At 36.9% G+C, this 25,184-nt stretch overlaps 1 protein-coding gene across 1 annotated transcript in view; it reads left to right on the top strand.

The window, feature by feature from the left end:
• The window catches only part of GBE1 (1,4-alpha-glucan branching enzyme 1), a 302,682-nt gene that overhangs the window by 94,439 nt on the left and 183,059 nt on the right, over nt 1–25,184 (top strand). Inside the window, exon 3 of the mRNA XM_040226994.1 lies at nt 15,166–15,281. Within this exon, the coding sequence (XP_040082928.1) occupies nt 15,166–15,281 (116 nt within the window). The remainder of the gene's footprint in view (nt 1–15,165; nt 15,282–25,184) is intronic.

A 25,184-nucleotide genomic window follows, 5' to 3' on the forward strand; every position in this document is an offset into this window, starting at 1 on the left:
ACTCTTGAATATTCTTTGGACTGCAGGGAGATCAAACCAATCAATCTTAAAGAAAATCAACCCTAAATATTCATTGGAAGAACTGATCCTGAAGCTAAAGTTCCAATACTTTGGCTACCTGATGCAAAGAGCTGACTCATTTTGGAAAAGACCTTATGATGGGAAAGAATAAAAGCAAAGGGAGAAGTGGGCAAGATGATGAGATGGTTAGATAGCATCACTGACTCAGTGGACATGAATTTGAGCAAACTTGAGGAGATGGTGTATGACAGAGGAGCCTGAAGTACTGTAGTCCATGGATTTGCAAAGAGTTGGACACAACTTAGTGTCTGAACTACCTCAACAAAAAATTCTCTCCCACTTCTGTATTCCCTATTCTTTTTCAGTTAACACCCAAGTTAACCACTGTCTTTCACCCCTAAATAACCAAAAACCATATTTCTTCTGAATCTTAACTCTGATATAGCTTTCACTCCCTGTTTTTCCTCCCCATCTTCATTGTGTGGCTTAAGGGAAATAACTGAGATGGGTATCAGTGAGGCCAAAAATGGAGTGACCAAGAGTTTCAAATGCCACAGAAAGCTCATGGAAGTTGAAGTCTGAAAAGAACGGTTTGGATTAGAGTGTTGGAGATTGCTGTTGACATCTGCCAAAGTATTTCAGAACAATTTTAGGGGATGAAAAGATATAAGGAAGTAGAGAATAGGGGTCAGGAAATTGGGCCGTTGGTGCAGGAGAACCAAAGGATGACTGGGACCAAAAGAGAGGTTTCTTCATTGTCTTTGAGGTTATTTCAGAATTAAGAAATACCTCACTTCACAATGTTTGAATGCTGAGAGTGAAGAACCTGAAGAGAGAGAAGGTTTGAAAACCTCAGAATGAGCTAAAATCATTGAAAAGATAAAAATAAAGAGCAAAATCAAGAATAAGCTTTAACAAGAAAAAAATCAAAGCTCCTTTTCCTCACAGGACAATCCATAACTACTGCTTCTGCCATCAGCGACACAGTCATCCTATTTTTTGTTACTTTAGTTACTTAAATTACTTCTATCATAATAAAACTCTTTCTTCGTATATCATTAGTTTTGAGTCAGCCTTTGCTCAGACCAAATACCTTTTTTTTTTTTTTTTTTCCTTCTTAAGGGAGTAGATTGTATGATAGTTTTAGATTTCTCTTCCTTACAGGACTCTTTCAGACTCCAAGGTAAATTCTTACATTCGCAGCAGCAGTTTGATTGATAATCACTCATAAAACTACTAATAGTCTGGGCCCCAGGAGAAGAAGATACAAATTTTTATTTGCTTAAAAGCTTACTCCCCACCCCCCTACCCCAGCTTCTAATATGGTCAAGTTATTCTACTTTCTCATAACCTTGAAGCAATTAATTATTTTCTCTTCAAAGAAGTTTTCAACTATCCACCTAGACTCTTGAGTCTACTTATTGACCAAGATATCTTTTCAGTATTAAATTTTTATATATGTCTCCCTTTGTGATCTTTCCCTTTACAATATCTCTGATGGAACCTGATTTTTGTCTAACTCAAAAGCTCAATAGAAATGAACAGATAAAGGCTACCTGACCTTTAAAATACTTTTATTTTTTAACAGCTTTATTGACATACAATTCACATATCACACAACTAACCTATTTAAAGTGTACAATTTCATGGTTTTTAGTATATTGAAATAGCCATACACCATAACCACAGTGAGTTTTAGAATATTGTCATTATCACAAAGGGAACCCTGTACCATTTAGCCACTATCTCAGAATCTCCCCACCCCTTTTTTACGCTTAAGCAAACACGTTCTCTGTCTTTATAAATTTTCTTATCCTGAATTTTTCATATAAATGGAATCAGATAATATGTAATCTTTTGGGACTGGTGTTTTTCACTTAGCATAATGTTTTCAAGCTTCCACGTAATAGTGTGTATCAGTACTTCATTCCTTTTTGTGGCAAAATAATATTCCATTATGTGGATATGCAACATTTTGCTTATCCATTTATTTGTTGATGGACATTCGTGTTGTTTTCACTTTTTGACTGTCATGGGTAATGCTGCTGTGATAATTCTTACACAAGTTATTGTGTGGACATATGGTTTGTGTTTATAACTAGGAGTGGGATTACTGGGTCAAAATGGCAGCTCTGTTGTTCTGGGGGACACCCAGACTGCGGTCCAAGGTGTCAGCACTGTTTTACATTCCCACATTCCCATGAGATTTCCACTTTCTCCACATCCTTGGCAATAATTATCTATCTTTTTTGGCTATTGCCATCATAGTGTGAATGAAATAGTATCTTCAGTTCAGTTCAGTTCATTCGCTCAGTCGTGTCCAACTCTTTGTGACCCCATGAATCACAGCACGCCAGGGCTCCCTGTCCATCACCAACTCCTGGAGTTCACTCAGACTCATGTCCACCAAGTCGGTGATGCCATCCAGCCATCTCATCCTCTGTCGTCCCCTTCTCCTCCTGCCCCTAATCCCTCCCAGCATCAGAGTCTTTTCCAATGAGTCAACTCTTTGCATGACGTGGCCAAAGTATTGGAGTTTCAGCTTCAGCATCAGTCTATCCATTGAACACCCAGGACTGAAATCCTTTAGGATGGACTGGTTGGATTTCCTTGCAGTCCAAGGGACTCTCAAGAGTCTTCTCCAACACCACAGTTCAAAAGCATCAATTCTTTGGTGCTCAGCTTTCTTCACAGCCCAACTCTCACATCCATACATGACCACTGGAAAAACCATAGCCTTGACTAGACGGACCTTTGTTTGCAAAGTAATATCTCTGCTTTTCAATATACTATCTAGGTTGGTCATAAGAATGAAATAGTATTTATGTTACTAATTTGCATTTTCCTAATGACTAATAAAGTTGAGCATCTTTTTAATGTGCTTATTAGCCATTTCTACATCTTCCTTATAGAAATGTCTATTCTGATCATTTGCACATTAAAAAAAAATTGTGTTGTCATTTAGTGTGTGTGTTAGTCACTCAGTCATGTATGACTCTTTGTGATCCCATGGACTGTAACCCACCAGGCTCCTTTGTCCATGGGATTCTCCAGGCAAGAATCCTGGAGTGGGTTGCCATTTCCTTCTCTAGGGGATCTTCCTGACCCAGGGGTTAAACTGGAGTCTCCTGCATTTGTGGGCAGATTCTTTACCATCTGAGCTGCCAGGACACGGAGCTATAAATGTTTATTGTATATTCTAACTTAGGTCCCCTATCAGATGTATGATTGGCAAATATTTTCTCTCATTCTGTGAATTGTCTTTTCACTTTCTTTTTTCTTTCTTGCTACACCCTATGGTATGCAGGATCTTATTTCCCCAGCCTTAGATCCCCAACCAGGGATAGAACCTCTTTTCCCCTGCACTGGATACACGGAGTCTCATCTCTGGACCACCAGGGAAATCCTTCTTTTCACTTTTTTGGTGGTGCCCTTGGACACACAAACTTTTTAATTTTGAAGGAGTCCTATTTATCAATTGTTTTTCTTTTGTCACTTATAGTTCTGGTGCCATGTTAGAGAACTGAGGTCCCCCAGATTTATCCCTGTGTTTTCTTTTTAGAGTTTTCTAGTTTTAGCTCTTACATGTAATTACTTGATCCATTTGAGTTAGTTCTGTACATATTTTAAAATAGTCCAAATATGTCTTTTTGTGTGTGGAGACCTAGGTGCCCTAGCTCTATTTCTTACAAAGATGATTTTTCCCACTGAATTGTCTTGGTCACCCTTGTTGAAAATCAATTGATCTTCAACACGTGGGTTTATTTCTGTTACATTGCTAGCCATGTTAGAAAATATTTTGCTTTCATTGAAATAGTTTAATAAGTGGCTATAGGGTTAGCAGGGAGACTTATATAATTGATTTACTGGTGCCTATAGGCCTCTCTTGTGCCCTCACACCAGAGACTGGTTCAAGTGGAACAATCCAAGATGAAAGATTGTGTTTTAGGATGCAGAAAAGAGTTCCTATAGTCAAATCAATTTATGGCTTCTGGGGAAGTCATAAATAGATTAAATTGCAATCGATAGTGATATACTATGAACTGGAGTAAGTGCTGATGAGTGAGCCCTCCAACTAAATTCCAGATGTTCTTTGACATGGAGGGATACAGTTATGTACTAGCTAGTTAAAACATAATTGAGACCCCTTCTTGGCACATAGAAGGACTTCTCTGATGACTGACCATATTGCATTAGTACCTCTCTGCCATTCTTTCTGCTTCCTATTTTGTTCCATTTTGCATTCTTTCTAAGCAAATACTGTATTTCTTCTCAGTTTTAACCATTCATTTCTCTATGCTTTACTGTCACTGAAAGTTTATAAAATAAAAGGAGTCAAATTCAGACCAAAAACAAACTTGGTAAAATGGCATAGAGATCGATAATATGTCATAACATGAATAAATTCCTTTATCCTTAGATCCCAAATAATATTTCCTTTTGGTCAAGCATAGATGGTAAGAGTTGTTAGAAGCTGAATACATTTTCAGATCCAATCATGATATAATGTATTCGTAACTTGTAATGGATGAAATAAACTAAAATTAAATGGAGAACTTGAAAAGAAAAGAAAAGGCATATTTTAAGGGTCTGGGGAAGATCTGCAAAGATAGATCATACGTTGGCACACATTTAGAATTGAGTTCTGAGTGATAAGCTCTGAGAGAGAGAAAAAGATGTGAAGAGGGGTCCAGCTAGGTAGGAGAACTTCAAGCAAAACAGCTTTGCTTTTATATGTTTTGTGTAGTTCCTATGCTGGAGTTCTTCAGAATATCTATTTTGAGATAACTGAATGGTTTATAGTGGTAAAAATAAATAGATTGGTAAATAAATAACCAGGGCTTCCCAGGTGGCTCAATGGTTTAGAATCCTCCTGCCTATGCAGGAGACATGGGAGATGCCAGTTCGATCCCTGGGTCTGGAGGATCCCCTGGAGGAGATGGCAACCCACTCCAGTAGTTTTGCCTGGAGAATCCCATGAACAGAGAAGCCTGGCAGGCTACAGTCTATAGGATCGTAAAGAGTTCAACAAGGCTGAGCAATTGAACACAGCACAGTAAATAAGTAACTGAATTGATTACCATTGTATTAGACCATAAAGAATACCACATTATTATATTTTGATAAAATCAAAACTAATCCATGTATGGATTAGTCCATATATGACTAGTTCAGTAGTCATGTATGGATGTGAGAGCTGGACCATAAAGAAAGCTGAGCACTGAAGAGTTGATGCTTTTGAACTGTGGCATTAGAGAAGCCTCTTGAGAGTCCCTTGGACTGCAAGGGGATCCAATCAGTCAATCCTAAAGGAAATCAACCCAGATATCCATTGGAAGGACTGATGCTGAAGCTGAAGTTCCAATAATTTGGCCACCTGATGTGAAGAACTGGTTCATTGGAAAAGATTCTGATACTGGGAAAAATTGAAGCCAGGAGGAGAAGGGGATGACAGAGGATAAGACGGTTGGATGGCATCACCGACTTGATGGACATGAGTTTGAGAAAGCTCTGGGAGTTGGTAATTGACAGGGAAATGTGGCATGATACAGTGAATGGAGTTGCAAAGAGTTGGACACCACTGAGTGACTGAATTGACCTGAGAACTAAATGAAAAAGTTTAAAAGAAAATATAATATCCATGACTCAATTTCTCCCAAATAAAAAATAGGATTAAAGAGAATATAAGACCTTATAATGGTAACCTGTTTTGAAAAGAAATCAAAACACTGGTTATCAAAGCCATCTGTTACCACTAGGACAATAAGGAGAGGCAACTTTTCTTAGGAGAAGGCAATGGCATCCCACTCCAGTACTCTTGCCTGGAAAAATCCCATGGATGGAGGAGCCTGGTAGGCTGCAATCCATGGGGTCTCGAAGAGTTGGACACGACTGAGCGAGTTCACTTTCACTTTTCACTTTCATGCATTGGAGAAGGAAATGGCAACCCACTCCAGTGTTCTTGCCTGGAGAATCCCAGGGGCGGGGGAGCCTGGTGGGCTGCTGTCTATGGGGTCACGCAGAGTTGGACACGACTGAAGTGACGTAGGAGCAGCAGCAGCAACTTTTCTTATGCTGGTTCTGAATCTATTCCACAGAGCACAGAAAATTATTTGAATGCCTATTTTCTCTCAAGTTTAGTACGTAACAAGTACTATTCTAAGATGCGTTGAAGAGAAGTTAATTTATTGCATACAGTGGATCCGTAGGGCATTCGATCTTAATTCTCTTAGTGAATCCTGGTTGAGCAAGGCAGCATGCCTTGTTATTAAAAATGATAATCCCCGGTGCTGTTGAGGATATGGACAGTTGACTATTCTCATATGCTGCTGGTGAGAGTATGAACTGGAACTGCTTATCCAGAAAGCAGTTTGTTAATTTGTGCTTAGAACAATAAATAAACGAAAATCTTAGACCCTTTGGCTGATAAGATCACTTTTTACAGTCCATAGCAAGGAAAGAGCTTTGGACAAATATTTGTTCATGGAGACCTCATAACATATGTTTTTACATTTTTGTTATGGAAATTTCCTCATATATGGAAAAGCAGAGATGAGCTTTGTTTTGGTCTGTTCAGGCTGTTATAACAAAATACTACAGGCTGGGTGGTTTATATATATATATATACACAAAACAAATTTATTTCTCAGTGATCTGGAGTCGGCGGATTCAGTGTCTGTTGAGGGTTCTCTTCTTGATTCATAGGCTGCAGGCCTTCCTTTGAGGACTCCTCATCTGGTAGAAGAGAGGAGTGATCTTTCTGGGATTTCTTATTTGGGGAAGAGGGGAATTTCTTTTATACAGATACTAATTCCATTCATGAAGATTCTACCCTTATAACCTGACTACCTCCCAAAGACCCCACGTCCAAATTCCATCACATAGGTTCTGTTTGTTTCCATTTTAAGAGACTTCTTTTTTTTCTTATTCCCTGCTTTAGCTTTATTAAATTTTCTAATTTTATGAACTGTTTTCCTGGTCTTATAGTCAAAATAAAGCAAGTTACAATCCTGTCAAACTAATCTATGTTTTCCCTCTTCATATACTTGACCATTTCTATTCATAGATTTTCATGCTTTGTGATATCGTGACTACATACAGTCATCCTTTTGTCCTTGGTGGATTGGTTCTGGGGCCTCTGCCACCTGCATATACCAAAATCTAAGGATGCTTAGTTCCCTTATAAAGTGGTGTAGTATTTGCATATACTGTATAATACAAGTATTGAGCTTCCCTGGTGGCTCAGACAGTGAAGAATCCACCTGCAATGCAGGAGACCTTGGTTCGATCCCTGGGTTGGGAAGATCCCCCGGAGAAGGGCATGGCATTCCACTCCAGTATTCTTGCCTGGAGAATCCCCATGGACAGAGGGGCCTGGTGGTCTGTAGTCCATGGGGTCACAAAGAGTCAGACATGACTAGTGACTAAGCACAGCACATCTGACTATAGCTTATGTAACCCCCCTGTATTCTTTAAATCATCTGTAGGTTACTTATAATACCTAATACCATGTAAATGCTATGGAAATATTTGACAGGGCATGGTAAAGTCAAGTTTTGCTTTTTGGAACTTTCTGGAATGTTTCCTCTAATATTTTCAATTCTTGTTGAATATGATATAGAACTCTCTGATATAGAGGGTCAACTGTATATTAATTTATCACCTCCTTTCTTTTGTAAATGTATCGTAACATAAATACCATTCCTATAAAAAAGACGGATAGTTAATTATATTTAAAACTCACTTTTGCCACACTATTTTTTTTTTTTTTTTATCTTGGAGACCTTTTCTTCTATGTGTACCTTTAAGAACAATGTAGTAAGTGAAATTCTAGATAATTTAATCCATTCCCTAATTTCCAGAAAGCTACATATCGTAGGACTGAGCACTATTCTTCTTTAAAGTAACTAGATATTAGTGTCTCCTTTTCACAGCTATTTGTAAGGCCTCCCCAGACAGCCATTTTGCTTTTTTTGCATTTCTTTTCCATGGGAATGGTCTTGATCCCTGTCTCCTGTACAAGGTCACGAACTTCCTTCCATAGTTCATCAGGCACTCTGTCAGATCTAGTCCCTTAAGTCTATTTCTCACTTCCACTGTATAATCATAAGGGATTTGATTTAGGTCATACTTGAATGGTCTAGTGGTTTTCCCTACTTCTTCAATTTAAGTCTGAATTTGGCAATAAGGAGCTCATGATCTGAGCTACAGTTAGCTCCCGGTCTTGTTTTTGCTGACTGTATAGAGCTTCTCCATCTTTGGCTGCAAAAAATCTTGAGAGCCCCTTGGACTGCAAGGAGATCCAACCAGTCCATTCTAAAGGAGATCAGTCCTAGGTGTTCTTTGGAAGGAATGATGCTAAAGCTGAAACTCTAGTACTTTGGCCATCTCATGCAAAGAGTTGACTCATTGGAAAAGACTCTGATGCTGGGAGGGATTGGGGGGAGGAGGAGAACGGGACGACAGAGGATGAGATGACTGAACGGGATCACTGACTCGAAGGACGTGAGTGTGAGTGAACTCCGGGAGTTGGTGATGGACAGGGAGGCCTGGTGTGCTGCACTTCATGGGGCCACAAAGAGTCGGACACGACTGAGCGACTGAACTGAACTGAGTGTCTCCTTGTTTCTGAAATTAGTGGTATTTGACATATTGTAGATTATATTCTTGAAAACCACAGCTGTTCTAAACTAATGTATATAAAGAGCACGTTCCCCTAATAAGTAATGCTGGAGATCTTAAGGTTGAGGGGAAGAATGATCTGGAGAGAGGGAAAGAGAAGGAGATTAAATAGCACAAAGCTGTATGTCAGGATGGCTGTTATCCACCCCCCAAAATTATGTGGTCCTTCTGTAATTCTGGGTAAGGGCAGTGCCATGGCAAGTTCCAGTTCTGAATCTTATGACTTCTTGGAAACAGACTAGATACTGCCTTGACATGAGAGAAGTCCTATAACTTCTATTATGATAAGGCAACCCTGCATTACAAATCCATGTAAATTCTACATGAGACGAAGCTTGAAGCTTGAAACAATTAAACTACATTGTATGATGAGGAAAGCTGTTTACCTGCTTTAAGGAGGTGATATTCCAAATATTTAATAACTTATGATGTGAGGGAGATCCACTTAGGTTGGAAGTGACCAATATCTGTCATACAGGCTGGTACTGGCCTTACATTAGATCTGATATAATATCTGCTGCATCCATTGGGGACCTTACCTCAGTGCTCAGTGAGGCCTGCTTATAGCAGGGGTTGGCCCAAGTGTGGATCACGTTCTTCATCTCATTGGCATTTGCATCAAAGGCTCTACATAGTAAGTTGGGTCCATTTCAACCATGAATGTGCTTAGTCGCTCAGATGTGTCTGACTCTTTGCAACCTCACGGACTGTAGTGTACCAAGCTCCTCTTTCCAGGGGGATTATCCAGGCAAGAATACTGGAGTGGGTTACCAGCCATGCCCTCCTCCAGGGGATCTTCCCAACTCAGGGGTCGAACTCAGTTCTCCCCATTGCAGGCAGATGTTTTACCCTCTGAGCCATAAGGAAAGCCCATAAGGAAGATATATATTAAACTCAAAAACTCTTCAGAAATGAGGTGGCTAAGTGCTGATGAACAGAAATACTTTACTGTGAGTTAAAGTGTTTGGGAATATTTGAAGAAGGCTGACATTTAAGAATTTTATGTGAGGATTATTACATTAGAAAAAGAAAGGTTGTTGGGCTTGAGATAAATATAGAGTTTGTGTGCCTGATGCAATGACCTTAGTTAATGTTTGATTGCTTGTGCCGAATGTGTGTTTGCAGTTCATATTAAACTGTGTATCATGTCGTTTCTTTTCCATATCTCGATTTAAATTTGTCTGCTGGTTTTGAGTCTATGGACAAATAGAATCTTTTGCATGGTAAAATACAGTGATGGATTTTAGCCTGTTAGTAATGCAATACTTACTTAAATGTTTGCTTTTAAAATGTGTCAACTTACTCAAAGTTGATAATCATTGAAAGTCTTAGAACATGTTTTAATAAAATAATTTATGCAAGCGGGAAACATGTTCTTAAAATACCAAAACTAGAATAATATATACATATTGCTTTGAAAGTGAAAGTCAAAGTGTTTGTTTCTCAGTCATGTCGATTCTTTGTGACCCCATGGACTATAGCTCGCCAGGCTCCTCTGTCTGTGGAATTCTCTCGGCAAGAATACTGGGGTGGGTAGCATTCCCTTCTCCAGGGAGATCTTCCTGACCCAGGGATTGAACCTGGGTCTCCCGCATTACAGGCAATTTCTTTACTGTCTGAGCCACCAGGGAAGCCCCACACATTGCTTTACTACTGCTACTGCTAAGTCACTTCAGTCGTGTCCGACTCTGTGCGACCCCATAGACAGCAGCCCACCAGGCTCCCCCATCCCTGGGATTCTCCAGGCAAGAACACTGGAGTGGGTTGCTATTTCCTTCTCCAATGCAGGAAAGTGAAAAGTGAAAGTGCAGTCATTCAGTCGTGTCCAACCCTCAGCAACCCCATGGATTGCAGCGTTCCAGGCTACTCCGTCCATGGGATTTTCCAGGCAAGAGTACTGGAGTGGGTTGCCATTGCCTTCTCCGACACATTGCTTTAGGGGTTCCTAATCCTTAAATCTAGCAATGTCTAGCTTATGGCAGGAAATGGCTCATAGAAAGGAAGGTGACTTGAAAGGTTAATACTTAAAAATGTTAATATTACTTTTCTAGGTAGAAGCCTTCAAGTTTTTATTTTCTGATCAAAATCACCCATACCTTTTAACCATGCAATCTCTTAGTGAGAATATTTTAGGAAACATTATCTATAGATCCTTATAACAGTATATTGAATACTCATCTTCATATATGTTATCTTTTCATGTTTAAATTGTAAATTTTATTCCCTGATGCAAACACGTTCAGATTCCTTACTGTCTCAGGTCTGTACTATAATCTTCATCTCACTGGTCATCCTTCTGGGTTTTACAATGTTAGTCAATCCCAAATTCTAAATTTCGTGTAATATTTGCTTTGCAGTATTATTAATGATAGTTTCTATTTCAGAATTTCTTGAGCTACTGATTTATAAAATTATTTGGTAATCTATAAATCTAATTTAATCTAGAAAATCAATCACAAAGCTGTGAGCAGAGAACACCTGAAGTCAGTAACTGAACCATGAAGTTGATTTTCAGTGTGGTCCCTGAGCCCGGTGGTTTACAGTCCATGGGTTCGCAAAGAGTCAGACACAACTGAAGCAACTGAGCTTGCATGCTCAGGTACCCTCAGCTAGCAGCGTCAGTATCACAGCAGATTACTAGCCCACACTTCATACATATTGAATCAAAAAACTCTGAAGGTGGGGTCTAGCAGTCTGTTTTAAACAGTCCAATCTGATTTAACAAGTGATTCTGATATGAACTAAAGCTTGAGAACCACTAACTTACAGAACTCTCAATATGTAGTTCTGTGCTTCATAGAGAAGAAAATAATTGTCACAGGTGGTGATGGGATGTTTTTGGTCCTATCCTGAGGCCTACATAGAGACACAGACTATCAGCATTGTCTTAATTAAAAGTAATTCTATCTTGTGGATTCAGGATATAAACTGATAGAGGATTAAAATGAAAAATGAATAATCTTGTTCTAAAAGTATGTACTTTAGATATATCTAATATGCCTTAGAATGATGATTATTTATATTACTTAAACGACTTATATTACTTTAACTTTTATTTATCATTATTCATATTACTTTCAGTTATTTTCAGGCATAAACTCTCATGATATTTCATAAGACATAAATTTCTCCAAAATGTATTCTTAAACTCATTATCTTGCCACCTGTGCTTTTCTAAAGCAAATTTCATTTCAAAACAAAACATTCAATTTTACTTAATATTTTTATACCAGTCATTGGATTTTTAATGTTTATTTACCTATTTTTAATTGTGTACTTCCACAATTAGTTCCCACAGTCATACCTAAATATACCTTAATGGTAGTAGTTCCTTCTATCTTATCTAAGGGTTTAGTGTTGAGTTTATGAGAACAGATCCAAATCCAATGATTTTTCTGTTCCTAGACCTTAGATATCTATATCTTGTAGAGAAAAGTTCCACTTATTAGCTATTTTTTAGAAAATCATTTTAGAGATAAACTGATTTTATTAGAAGAGAATCTTTCTTATGCCTGCAGTACAGTAGAAGTGGTTAGTTTAATTGGTGTCCATTTTTCAAATGGAAAGAAGCAATTGCATTTAATAAAAGAGGAATAGAAAAGAAAATTCAGGTGGTGTGGCTGAAGAAGTATTTATGTGGGAGACAACTGTCCAATGCAAAAACCTGAAGTTGTTTCATGCATGTATGCCCTTTGCAAACCTTCCCCTCTCTCTCTCTTAAGAAACCTTTAGTATATTCTGCATTGCTTATGATGGTTGGTAGATGGGTTTTCTTTTGGAGCATATGTGAAGGTAATCCAGATTTTTCACTGAAGTTTGAGGTTCGTCAGGAAAAATGTACCTGTACTCGAAGTTAACACCTAAATTTCCATGAAGAGGAGATGTACTAATAAGCTCTTAAAATGATAGAAAAAGCATTTTTTTTAACAGTGGAGGGTTAGAAATAATCAACATGTATGTTAGGAAACTGAGACACTATGAAAGGAAAATGTGATTCAGTAAAAGTAGTTTTCTTTACACAAATATTAAAACATTAGCCATTTAAATAGATCTTTAAAACTCAAGTGACTGCAAGCTAAAGAACTATTTGAACTGATATTCAAAAACAAATATTCAAAGCCACATTTATTTTTGCATTATTGAGTAAAGCTTTTAAGTAAATCTGCATATGAAAATTTCCCATATATTTAAAGCTTCACTTTCAAAGTAACAATCTTATTTATACTTGAATTTTTAGAGGTTCCTATATTATGTATTTTACTACTCATTTTGGTGTGCTGTTACTCAGTTTAACCTTTTCTGGATGAAATACAACTGTCATTTGGAACACTAATTTTCAGTTTGGCGTTGAGCAGGGCCTACATTAAACACTCACACGTATTTAATGAATGAATGAATGAACTAATGAACTGTACCCTTTATTTTCGAATCTAACTAACCAGGAAAAGATCTGCTGCATGTCTTAAGTTTATTAACTGTCTTAAGTGATTAGCTTAAAAAGAAATTCAGTAAATGTATAAAGCGCTGTAATACGTAGATATACGTAGATATTCATATTTCAAGCTCCCTGCCCCAGTTATGCCCGAAAGTCTTTACTGTGTTAAAGGAATGTCACATTATAAACAGATGAAATATGTGTTTGATGTTTCAGGGGCAGGAGAATATAATAGCACAGAGCTTATTGAGCAGTTCCTGAAGATAAACCACCTTTAGATATTTTCAGATTGTCTTCTGAGGGGGAGTGGAAATATTTAGAAGGATCTGTTTAAATGTTGTTTCTTCCCCCCACTCTACCTGTAACACTCAGATTGGCAAGAGAGTGAAAAACCTTCAGGCACATGTGGTGAAAGTGTTGGTGTGTAAAAAAAGAAATCATGGAATAAAACAAGTTTCCTGTTGTTTTTCTTATCTCCTCAATTGAGAATCTTAATTTCATAGCACTACAGTGGATGGCATTACAGGGTTGCTTATGTTTTTTTTTAAACAGTGAAATATTTCAGGCATAAACAAATAGGGGAAAATGTGATCAGCATCTCAGTATACACCACCTACCCTAAAAAATAAAACATTACAGATATTATTAAAGCTTCCTATGTTCTCTTTCCTCTATTCAGTGGAAATCACAATAGAATTTGATGTTTGACATTCTTAGTTTTCTTTTCATATTTTTGCTGCATATTCTTAATTATGAGTGAGCTTGAGCATCATTGTATGTTTATTGGTCACTCATATGTCTTCCCCCGAATACCTCTTGATTTTTATATTGATTTGTTTTCTTTTTCCCGTTGATTCATAGATCTTCATATATTTTGGATGCTGTTTCTTGATAATACTCATTAGAAATGTAGTTTCCCAGTTGATAATTTGTCATTCTATTTATCTATGTATGAAGATAAGTGTGTAATTTTTGTGGCAAACTTTATTAGGCTTTTCCTTAAGGTTTTGTGTGTGTATATGAGTGTGCATGCTTCTGTGTCTTGTTTAAAAACACTTACAAACTCAATATTATAAATATATTTTTGGGTGTTTTCTTCTAAAAATTTTACAGTTTTATCTATTGTATTTAAGCATTATATTTAATGGATTCTTCATTCTTTAGTACATTATTAAGAAGAGATTTTTTTTCTTATAAAGATAACCAATTATTTCAGTACCATTTATTAGGCAGTATGTCCTTTACTCATTGATTTATAGTGCCACCTCTATCACAAGTTAAATTTCCATGTGTTTATGGTCTTTTGTTCATTTTGGCTTTCTTTCAGCATCTTCAGTTCACCTCTCTTTTGCCTGTTATAGTTTATAGCCTTCTACCTTTGTTGTTTGAGGCATTTCTTTAGATTTTAACTGAGTTCTGACATACCACACACTTGTGGATTTAGTTAATATGATTTTAATAATTTTTCATCATTTTTTTCTACCATGACATGTATCTTAGCTAATTGCTTAGAATGCATTTCTGTTTTTTCTTATTATCTCCTTTTGTTGATGGTGTTTCTTGAAAAGGGGCCCATCATCCTATTTATTGATCAAATAGAACTGAAACTACAGTGGAAAATGTGTTGTAATTTTGATTTTCAGATACAAAAGGCAAAGGGCTTCTTAGGTGGCACTAGTGGTAAAGAACCCACCTGTCAATGCAGGAGACATAAAAGCTGTGGGTTCCATTCCTGGTCCATGAAGATCCCTGGAGAAGGAAATTGGATCCCACTCCAGTATCCTTGCCTCAGAAATCTCATGGAGAGAGTAACTGGCGGGCTATAGTCCATAGCATCACAGAGTCAGACACGATTGAAGCGACTCAGCACAAGCGTAACTTGCTTTTTCTAAATGATTAGTGTTTTGTTTAGCACCTTAGGAAGCAATGTTTTTTAGGTAATTTGATTCTGTATAAGTAGGCAGTATATTATACTTTGAAATTTATCGAATATTATTTTTTAACTGACCTTTCTTATTGTATTTCAGATGATTGGAACCCATTTTCACACCCATATAAAAAACTGGATTTTGGAAAATGGGAGCTGTATATCCCACCAAAGCAGAATAGATCTGTCTTAGCACCCCATGGATCCAAACTAAAGGTATTTCCTCCTTCATGTTTTCATTTGAACTTACTATTTTCTTTTTGTCCTGTTTGCAGAGTTTGATTTAAAATGTTAGAATGTAAACTGATGCCTGATAACTACAGGAGAAACAGTGTAAATTTTTAAATAGAGGAAAATTTAAGAGAAGTCATCAGCAAATTGAAATATGTCAGACGGGAACTGGTTGGTAAGATAATGAACTTACTAGTTGTTAACGACATTGGAAATCTTTTAGAAGAATGACTGAATAATTACAAAAGTTCATCCTGGGAAACATAAAGTTTGATTTTAAAAAATGAAACCTGTCTTCAAATCAGCTGAGCAGAGAATTTTTACCGGTGAAGACACACCTGATATAAATGATTTTGTGATGAGCCACATGAATGAGGCAATACTGTGTTGGAGACCCACACCTTTTGGGGATATGATTTTTCTTGTTTTTTTTTCTGCTCTTTGATTTCAGGGCTCTGGTTTGTCCTCTACTCCTCTGTTAAGGCCCTTGAATTAGCCTGGGACCTGCCTGTCCTCTATTTGTCCTCTCTTTGGCTGACTAAGTAGCTCTGCATTCAGGGTGTACAGAGCCAACACAGTGGCCTCTCTAGTCTCCTCAAGGGTGGGTCCCAAATCTGGACTACAGATTACATATTTGATTATGTAAAAGGCTATCTAAATCCTTTAACATTTGCTTGATTTTAGCCCATTGCTCAAAAAATATATAATGTTTCCATGTCCCTTTCTTTCCCCTCCTTGGACATATAACAGCATTCATCACATTTATCACTAAATCCTGTAACTGACATATTTTTATTGGCATTTGTTATTTAACAAATATTAATTAACAATTATTTAACAGTATTAACCAGAGTTAAACTAAGAAATGCATTGTATGTTTGTTTTATAGATTTTTTTATCTTACAAATACTGAAATTATAAGTATACCTAAAAATACTGAAATATTGCCACACATAATTCCCAGGAGAGCATATTGTCTGGAATAGAGACGTTTTAATATGGGTTGGCAACCAGAGTTCTTCTTAATCTGAAGTGAAAAGGAGGAAAAAGTAGTTACAGTATACAATAAGAAGGATTTAAATTTAATATATATAATCCTTTTTCCAAGTCAGTGTAAGCTTCACAAGAGCAGGACCCTTTGCTCTTCTGTTAGCTAACACTGTATATTCTCAGTGCTTAGAAGAGTGCCTGGCACAGAGTAGGCACTCAAAAAATATTTACTGAATGTTAAAGCCATTTGTATGCCCAGTCTTTGAAGGAATAAACCGAAGGGCTTGATTTTCCTATGGTCTGTAAGGCCTGACTTTAGGAAACTGTGAAGCAAGGTGACCAGTAATACCACTGGTTTCATTGTTGTTTTGGGTCTTTTGGCCGTTTGTTATATTTTGTTTTAAATAACTGAGTTTTACAATTTTTTGAAGTACTGCAGATATTTTTTTTCTGTTAGATTTTATGAGCTCTGACATGTTACCTACTCTTTGCATTAAATGTTGAATGAATTATTTATTTTTTTGTAGTTTTTAAAACTGAAGTATAGTTGATTTACAATATTGTATGAGTTTCAAGGGGATAAAATAGTGATTCAATATTTTTATAGATTATATCCCATTTAAAGTTATTACAAAACAATGGCTGTATTTCCCTGTGCTGTACAATTTATCCTAGTTACTTATCTGTTTCATAAGTAGCAGTTTGCATCTCTATATCCCATACTCTCTCTTCTCCCTCCTCCCTCCCTCTTCTTTACTGGTGACTACTAGTTTGTTCTCTATATCTCTGAGTCTGCTTCTGTTTTATTACATACAATGAATGAATTAATTTTCATACATTGTGGGGTTTTTTGAACTTTTAATTTTGTATTGGAGTATAGCCAATTAATGGTTTTGTGATAGTTTCAGGTGGATGGCAAAGGGCTCAGCCATACACATCCATTTTCTCCCAAACTCACCTCCCACCTTGGCTGCCACAAACATTGAACAGAGTTCCATGTGCTATGCTGTAGAACTTTGTTGGTTAGTCATTTTAAATGTAACAGTGTGTACATGTCCATCCCAAACTCCCTGCCGTATTTAAAGTGGATAACCAACATGGTCATATGTTGTTTTTATACCTCGGAAAAATGATTACTAGGAATGAATGATTATTAATATGCACAGTAATAATAATAGAAATTTGCTTCTCCCAGCCAACTCCAGAACTTTTTATTCTTTATCCTATAGTCTGAATGTTTTATGTCCTCCTCACAAATCATATGTTAAAATGCTAATTGCTGATATGATGGCACTAGTATGTGATGGTATTAGGGCTTTGAGAGGTGTGCGTGAGTCATGAGGGTATAGCTCTTTAAATAGAATTAGTGAGCTTCTAACTCCAGAGAGATCTCTAGCCCTTTTCACCATATGAAGATATAACCAGAAGTCTGCAACCTGGAAGAAGGCCCTCACCAGACCATGCTGGCAGCTGACCTTGAACTTCCAGCTTCCAAACTGTGAGAAATCAATTTCTGCCCTTTGTAAGCCACTCAGTCTCTGGTGTTTTGTTATACCAGTCCAAATGGATAAAGGTGCTTTTGATACTATCTATGTACTATACTATGCTTTCTTTCATAAATTCATTTGACCTGGATGAAATGAAATAATCAAAGAAAAATTTTTTAAAAAGCATCTTTTCCCTTTTTACTTGCTTGAAAATTTTATATCTAACAGTAGATAAACATTCAGAAAATATCAAGTCAACTGTTGTGTAAGCTTTCTAAATTATTATTTGCTAAGGATTTCAATGAGGATTAATTTACTGGAAATTTAGGCCCAAAGTATCACTTATAGTATTTGGATGTTTCAAATTTTAAGGAAGCATTTAGATGCTATTATAATGTCAATATGGTGATATAATTAGTTTTTCTCTTATGGGAAATGATGTATCAGCTTTTCTTTCAGGGAATGGGGTTAAATTTTCTATAAAAAAATCAACTAACATAAGGTTTTTGGCCTTGTAATCTGCAATTGTCCCTAGGTAATTTACCTTGGTAATTAAAAATCTTGTTTTAAATTGAACTTGAAATATTATTTCAGTCCACAAGGGATTGACCTTTATAACTCACTTGTGGATGTTTCTCTTATGAATTATCTGATAACCATTCTCAAAAAAGAATATTACCTACTATTGAAATAATAACTTTGTTTTCCTTGCAAAACCCTGGTCTTTTCAACTGAACAATTTGAAAGAAGATACCTCATTACTTACATTGTCATGTAAATATCTCCTTTTCATGTTTTTAAATAAATTTACTAAAAAAAAAAATTAAAAAAATTAAGTAATGTCCTAAGGTGAATTAAACTTTCAAGGCTATACAGATATAAGAAAAGCATAAAAAACTATGTTCCTGAGGGATAATGAGACATGCTACTTGTGTGTTTAATATTTTTTCTTCTGGACACATAGCCAAACTAATTTATGTGAAGGTATTTTTTTGGTCATTATTTTAAAATGTATACCTTTAATAAAATTATATTAAAACAACTTTGTAAGTTGTCATGTAGGAATTTACATAATTATTGAGATGCTGTGTCAGGCACTATCCTTGACCTGAGATTCTTGGGTCGAATTGTTATATATACATAGGGTGTGTGTGTGTGTGTGTGTGTGCTTTAAAAATAAGGTGCTATTGTAGCAAAATATTAGTGAACAGTTTATTTTTCCTGTGATGGTAACAGGAGAAATAACAGAAGGGCAATGACATTCAAGCCTACTTGGTAACATATTTAGAAGTTGACCAGACAGATAGACTGTGTGAATAAAAGTGTATGTATCGATTGAAGTTTCAACAGGAAGTAAATGGCCTACGGAAAATAGGACAGTTTGAACAGTTCCCCCACTCCACCCTCCGCCCCAAATTCTGTTTTCAAAGTTCAACGCACAAGGGATCCTTACTCTAGAGTTAAGAGCAGGGTTGGGTGAGAGAACTTAGTAAGACCCAAATTGTTACCTTGCCTAGGCCATATGGAACAGGGATCAGTTCCTAGAACCCAGAGGGAGACAGAATCAGCCATCTTGAGAGGAACACTGAGTTTTACTGAGAGACACAGTTAATTCACGTAACCTTGCAGGAAAGGAGCCAGAGGAAAAAGGAAACAAATTCTCTCATCTCCCACACTCCTTCCTTTCTCTGACCTCTTCCTGTGGCTCAACATTGGCCCACCCAATAAGAAGCTAGATTTCTAGGGACTATGGTACACATGGGTTAGCCTCCTGGGGCGGAGAGTTGGTGAGAAGTGGATTGAACTGACTGCTAAGATGTAGCTCAGGAGTCAGTGATCAGGAAAAGCAAGAAATCAGGACAGTAAACTCGAAAGGTGGGTTGGAGGCAAACTAAAGAATTCCTGTCTTCTGATCACCATTTCCTTCTTTTTAAAAACTCATTTCTATTAATACCCATATAATTAGCAATGGCAATTAGTATTGTCTCCTTTTAAATGTTCAGGATTTTTCTGTACTTTAACTTTTCCCTTGCCAATTCAGTAAAAAAAAATGGACTAGAATAGAGGTTTCCTGATAGCAGATCTTTAACCTTTTCAAGGCTCATGTATTAGTCTTCTAGAGCTACAACAACAAAATTCCATACTTTGGGCAGCTTAAACAACAGGAATTTAATTTCTCATGTTTTGGAGGCTGGAAGTTTGAGATTAGTCAGCGTGGATGAGTTCTGGTGAGGGTTCTTTTCCTTGCTTACAGACAGCTGCCTTCTTCCCTTATCTTCATATGGCACTAATCCTGTCATCAGGCCCCCATCCTCATTACTTCATTTAAACCTAATTATCTCTCAAATGTCTTGTCTCCAGAGACCATCACAGTGGGGTTAGAGCTTCAACATATGAAGTTGGAGGGGACACAGCTCAGTTCAGAGCACATCATACTGCTTTCTGAATTATATTTAGAATTTATACAATTGATTGGTGGAAAAGAGTCATGGAACCTAATACCCACATTGCAATTTTCTCAGATGAGACACATGAAATTAGAAATTATTTTACATCCATATTTAATTTGGTTCTAATTATAACACTGTGAGATGAAATACTGTACATATTCATTTCATGAATAAGTACACTGAAATTTAGAGAGATTAACTAGATGGTATTGCCTTGACTTGAATTAAGGCTTATCTAATAGAGAAGTCCATGGTCCTAATCATTGTGCTACAGTGCTGGTCAGGCTAAGGGTTGACAGAGAGAAAAAGGAAAAAAAAGTGATACAAATGAAGTAGAACTTGAGCCTTATCTCATGTTTAACAAATTATTTAACAGCTTTTAAAATAGTGTTACTTATTGATTCATTTTTGGCTTTGCTGGGTCTTGGTTGCTACGCGGGCTTTTCTCTGGTTGCAGCAAGTGGTCTTTTCTATGTGGTGGCTTCTCTTGTTGTGGAGCATGGGCTCTACAGCACAGGCTCAGTATTGTGGTGTATGGCCTTAGTTGCTCCGTGGTAAGTGGAATCATCCTGGGTCAGGGATTGAACCTATGTCTCCTGCCTTGGCAGGTGGATTGTTCACCACTAAGCCACCAGGAAAGCCCAACAAATTATTTTATACTGCGTTTGCTTTTGCTTTATTGTGTGGAACTATCATTTCCATTTTTCAGGGTGCTGAGTATTGAGGTGACCTTCCATGAGAATAAAAAGGAGGTATTAATAGATAGTTTATGGAAAGTTCGGGTTTTAGAGAATAAGAGATCAGATCAATTATGTAAAATGAAACTAATTATTGATAGCTAGAATGAGATTGCTAGGTAGAAGGATGTCATTGAGCAGTGATATGGCATGTTGAAAAGTTAGTATCTAAATATTTGCTTAAGGTTAATCTCATAAGCACTCTATCCTTCGGGCTTCCCTGGTGGCTCAAATTGTGAAGAATGTGCTTGTAATGTAGGAGACCCAGGCTTGATCCCAGGGTTGGGAAGATCTCCTGGAGAAGGGAATGTCAATCTCCTACAATATTCTTGCATGGACAATTCCATGGTTAGATGAGCCTGGCAGGCTACAGTCCATGAGGTCGTAAAGACTTGGACACAACTGAGTGACTAACACACACAGACACACACACACAGACACACACACACACATACACACAATTTATCCTTTACCTCTGGAATATTTTCTTGTGTCTTTTATCTATTTCCTTCTCTCCACATTTTTTGTTCACTGTTTCATGAAATTCTAGTATTTGGATATTGAATCACCTAGATTTTCTTATCTTTTTGTCAAGTCTCCTGTCAATTTTACTTTCTGTTCCACTTTGAAAAAGTATCTTCCAACTGCATTATTATAGTTATTATTATTGCCACACCATGAGGCTTGTGGGATCTTAGTTCCCCAACCAGGGATCAAACCTGGGCTTTCAGCATTGAAAGTTTGGAGTCCTCACCACTGGACCAAGGAGGGAATTCCCCCAACTGCATTATTTTCATAATCACATTACAAGCATTTCTAATAACATGCTTGTTTTCTCTACTTTTACATAGATTTTGTCATTGTTAAACATTCAGAGATACTTTTATCTTCTTTGAAAGGGTTATAGATGTTTTTTTTTTATTTTCTCCCCCAATTTCCTTCTTGTTCCCCTACCCCCTCACTGTTTCTTTCAAATTTTCTTTTTCTATGTTTTTTTAGCCTCTTATCTTTTGTGTTGCAGGCTGTCTTAAAATGCCTAGCTATAGAACTGTATTTTAGAAAGAGTTATTAGGAAAAGACAATTGAAAATTCTGTTCCCGGTAAGCTTTGTTCCTGGTGATCTTCACAGCTGGTAGCCAGAAAGTGAGACAGCCTTTATATTGATGGCAAGGAGTGAAAATTTTGCTCTGAGGTCATTTATTTTTCCCAGAGGTGAATTTTCCAGTCTCTTATTAGGGGTGGGTGGAAGGGGTATTGATGGAGGAATGGTAACAGTGACAGACTTTATTTGGGGGCCTCTAAAATCACTGCAAATGGTGAATGCAACCATGAAATTAAAAGACGCTTGCTCCTTGGAAGGGAAGTTATGACCAACCTAGACAGCATATTAAAAAGCAGAGACATTACTTTGCCAACAAAGTCTGTCTAGTCAAAGCTCTGGTTTTTCCAGTAGTCATGTATAGATGTGAGAGTTGGACTATAAAGAAAGCTGAGTCCCAAAGAATTGATGCTTTTGAACTGTGGTGTTGGAGAAGACTCTTGAGAGTCCCTTGGATAGCAAGGAGAGCCAACCAGTCTATCCTAAAAGAAATCAGTCCTGAATATTCATTGCAAGGACTGATGTTGAAGCTGAAACTCCAGTACTTTATCCACCTGATGCGAAGAACTGACTTATTCAAAAAGACCCTGATGCTGGGAAAGGTTGAAGGTAGGAGGAGAAGTGGATGAAAGAGAATGAGATAGTTGGATGCCATCACTGCCTCAAGGGACGTGAGTCTGAGTAAGCTCTGGGAGTTTGTGATGGACAGGGAAGCCTGGCATGCTGCAGTCCATCGGGTCGCAAAGAGTCGGACACAACTGAGCCACTGAACTGAACTGAACTGGCATCCATACATAAGGGACAGAGAAAGTGGATAAAGGTCCCAACTTTCAGTAAGACACTGAATCCCCCTATTTTCACCCATCTGATTCACCTCTGCCATCTGCTGTGCTATTGTCTCTGGAATTGAAGCCTGCCTTTGTTGTTCAGTTCATAAGTTGTGTCTGACTCTTTGCCACCCCATGGACTGTGGCATGCTGGGATTTGTCCTTCACTATCTCCCAGAGTTTGCGCCAACTCATCCCCATTGATTTAGCGATGCCATTCAATCATCTCATGCTCTGTTGTTCCCTTCTCCTCATGCCCTCAATCTTTCCCAGCATCAAGGTTTTTTCCAGTGAATTGGTATTTTTCAGAATGAACCTCTCATCTCCCATTTGAGGGGTGAGACGTGGCATTTTGGAGGGATACACATTTTTTTGTGTGGTAAGGGAGAGGCTATGTTTAAGAGCCTACAGTCCCTCTGTTTAACATTGAATTTTACCTCTCCCATAGGACCAGAAGCTTCCACATGACAAGTCCTAGGGCTCCTGTGAAGCAGCTTGACTAGCTCTCTTCAGATTCTTCCTCTGTGATAACCAGATTTTAATTTTTTCCTGTCTACTTATTTTCTTATCTCTCCAATTACTTTCTAAGTTCCAAAAATTTGTTGAGATTTCTGTTCTCTTGTTGTCTCCTTTTCTGTCTTTCTCTGTTAATTTTACTTTTTATATTGCTTGCTATTATTTATTTTAACAGAAGTTTGCTAAGTTTGTTATTTTTAATCTAGACTTCTCAAACACTGTTATTTGAATGAAAGAAGGAAAAAGTACATTTCCTGAATAGAAGAATGTTTTATAATTCTGGAGCCTCAGTTGAATATTACATTCTTATCATATACCAGGATATAAAATTTTGGTGAGACTGATTATTTCTTGCTTGTGATGTCTTTACCTGTTATTTTATATGATAAAGATTTTCTTCTCCATGACCCCAAAAATCCTTTACTCTTTGTTACATGATTTAACTTAATCAACCTTTAAGACCCTGAAACATCTAATTTGGGGAGAACGTGTAGTTAGAATTAGATGCACTTTCCCGTACCACAGAACTTATTTCTTTGTGTTTGCGAAATACAACTTGAATGTTAATGAACCTGAATAACATACTAGGAAATGGTCTTCCTCTGTAGGTGAGAATAAAGGCTTTTTAATTGATTTGTTTTTCTTTTCTTTTTTTAAAGCTCCTCAGAATGTTGGTAGGAAGCACAAAATAATTGTGTAAGTTTCCAAAGCAGTCTTTTAATCAATATTTAGCATAACTCTGTTTGCCTGGAGAATGGGCAAGGTAAAAAGTGGGGTTGTTTCCCTCTGTTTTGAACTTGCTGCACATTAATTTATCAAATTTTGTTCTTTTTCTTAATATCTTAGCACATATTTAGCTTTATTTTATTTTATTTTCTGCACTTAACATATTGTACTTTCTTCCCTGGATGTATGTGAAGAAATAAAAGACAAAATGCCTGCATATTGAATTTATTGTCCACTTGGACAAAGCTCACCATAAACAAATGAGTTGCTTGAGCATTTTGTTACTGTTAAAGGAGTAGAGGAAGAAGCTTATTTTTTTAAAAAAAAGAAGTTTATAACAGAAAAGTAAGAATAAGTAAATAGAATACTTGTCTTTTACTTTTAACAAGTTTTTTAAAAACTTGTTAGTTCCCTTCATTTTTGACTAAATATTAATGGGGCTGAGAAGGGACCCAAGGGATTAGAGAGAGATTTTTAGGAGACTGGAAAGATGGAGAATTAAATTTACAGGCTGAATAGTTAGGGAATGATTATGGGAAGAGATGCCTTCTAAGCTTGATCTTGAAAGAGTTATGGATTAGATTAATGACTATCAATAAGTTGTCAAGGGTCAATTAGAGAATAAAAGAAAATAAAATTAAGCAAGATTGTATAGGAATTAACCAATTCTACATGGGAGGCAGTAGTAAGTTTGACTTATATTGACTTACAAAGATGTAAAGTATATAAGGAAACTAAATGAAATAGTGAATCTATTTTAGGAAATTTTATTCTCAAAGCATACATGGCAATACAGTTGCAGAATTTTGACAGAGATTCTTTTCTGCTTTTTCTTAAATCCTGCATTTCTTACTTAAAAAAAAAAAAACTCAACGGTTTTTAATAATGAGCAGTTTATTCTTTAATTTGTGGTGTTTTGGGACCCTTAATGATCTCATTTTTCCCCCTCACAGTTGTTTATACTCTCTCTTCTGGAGCATATAAAAATGCTGAAGTAATCTCATTAGCAATTAACAAAAATTAGTCACTGTTTGTGAACCCTGAATATTCTCTCTT

The sequence above is a fragment of the Oryx dammah genome, unplaced genomic scaffold, assembly GCF_014754425.2.
Source record: "Oryx dammah isolate SB20612 unplaced genomic scaffold, SCBI_Odam_1.1 HiC_scaffold_2, whole genome shotgun sequence".
NCBI classification, from domain to species: Eukaryota; Metazoa; Chordata; class Mammalia; order Artiodactyla; family Bovidae; genus Oryx; species Oryx dammah.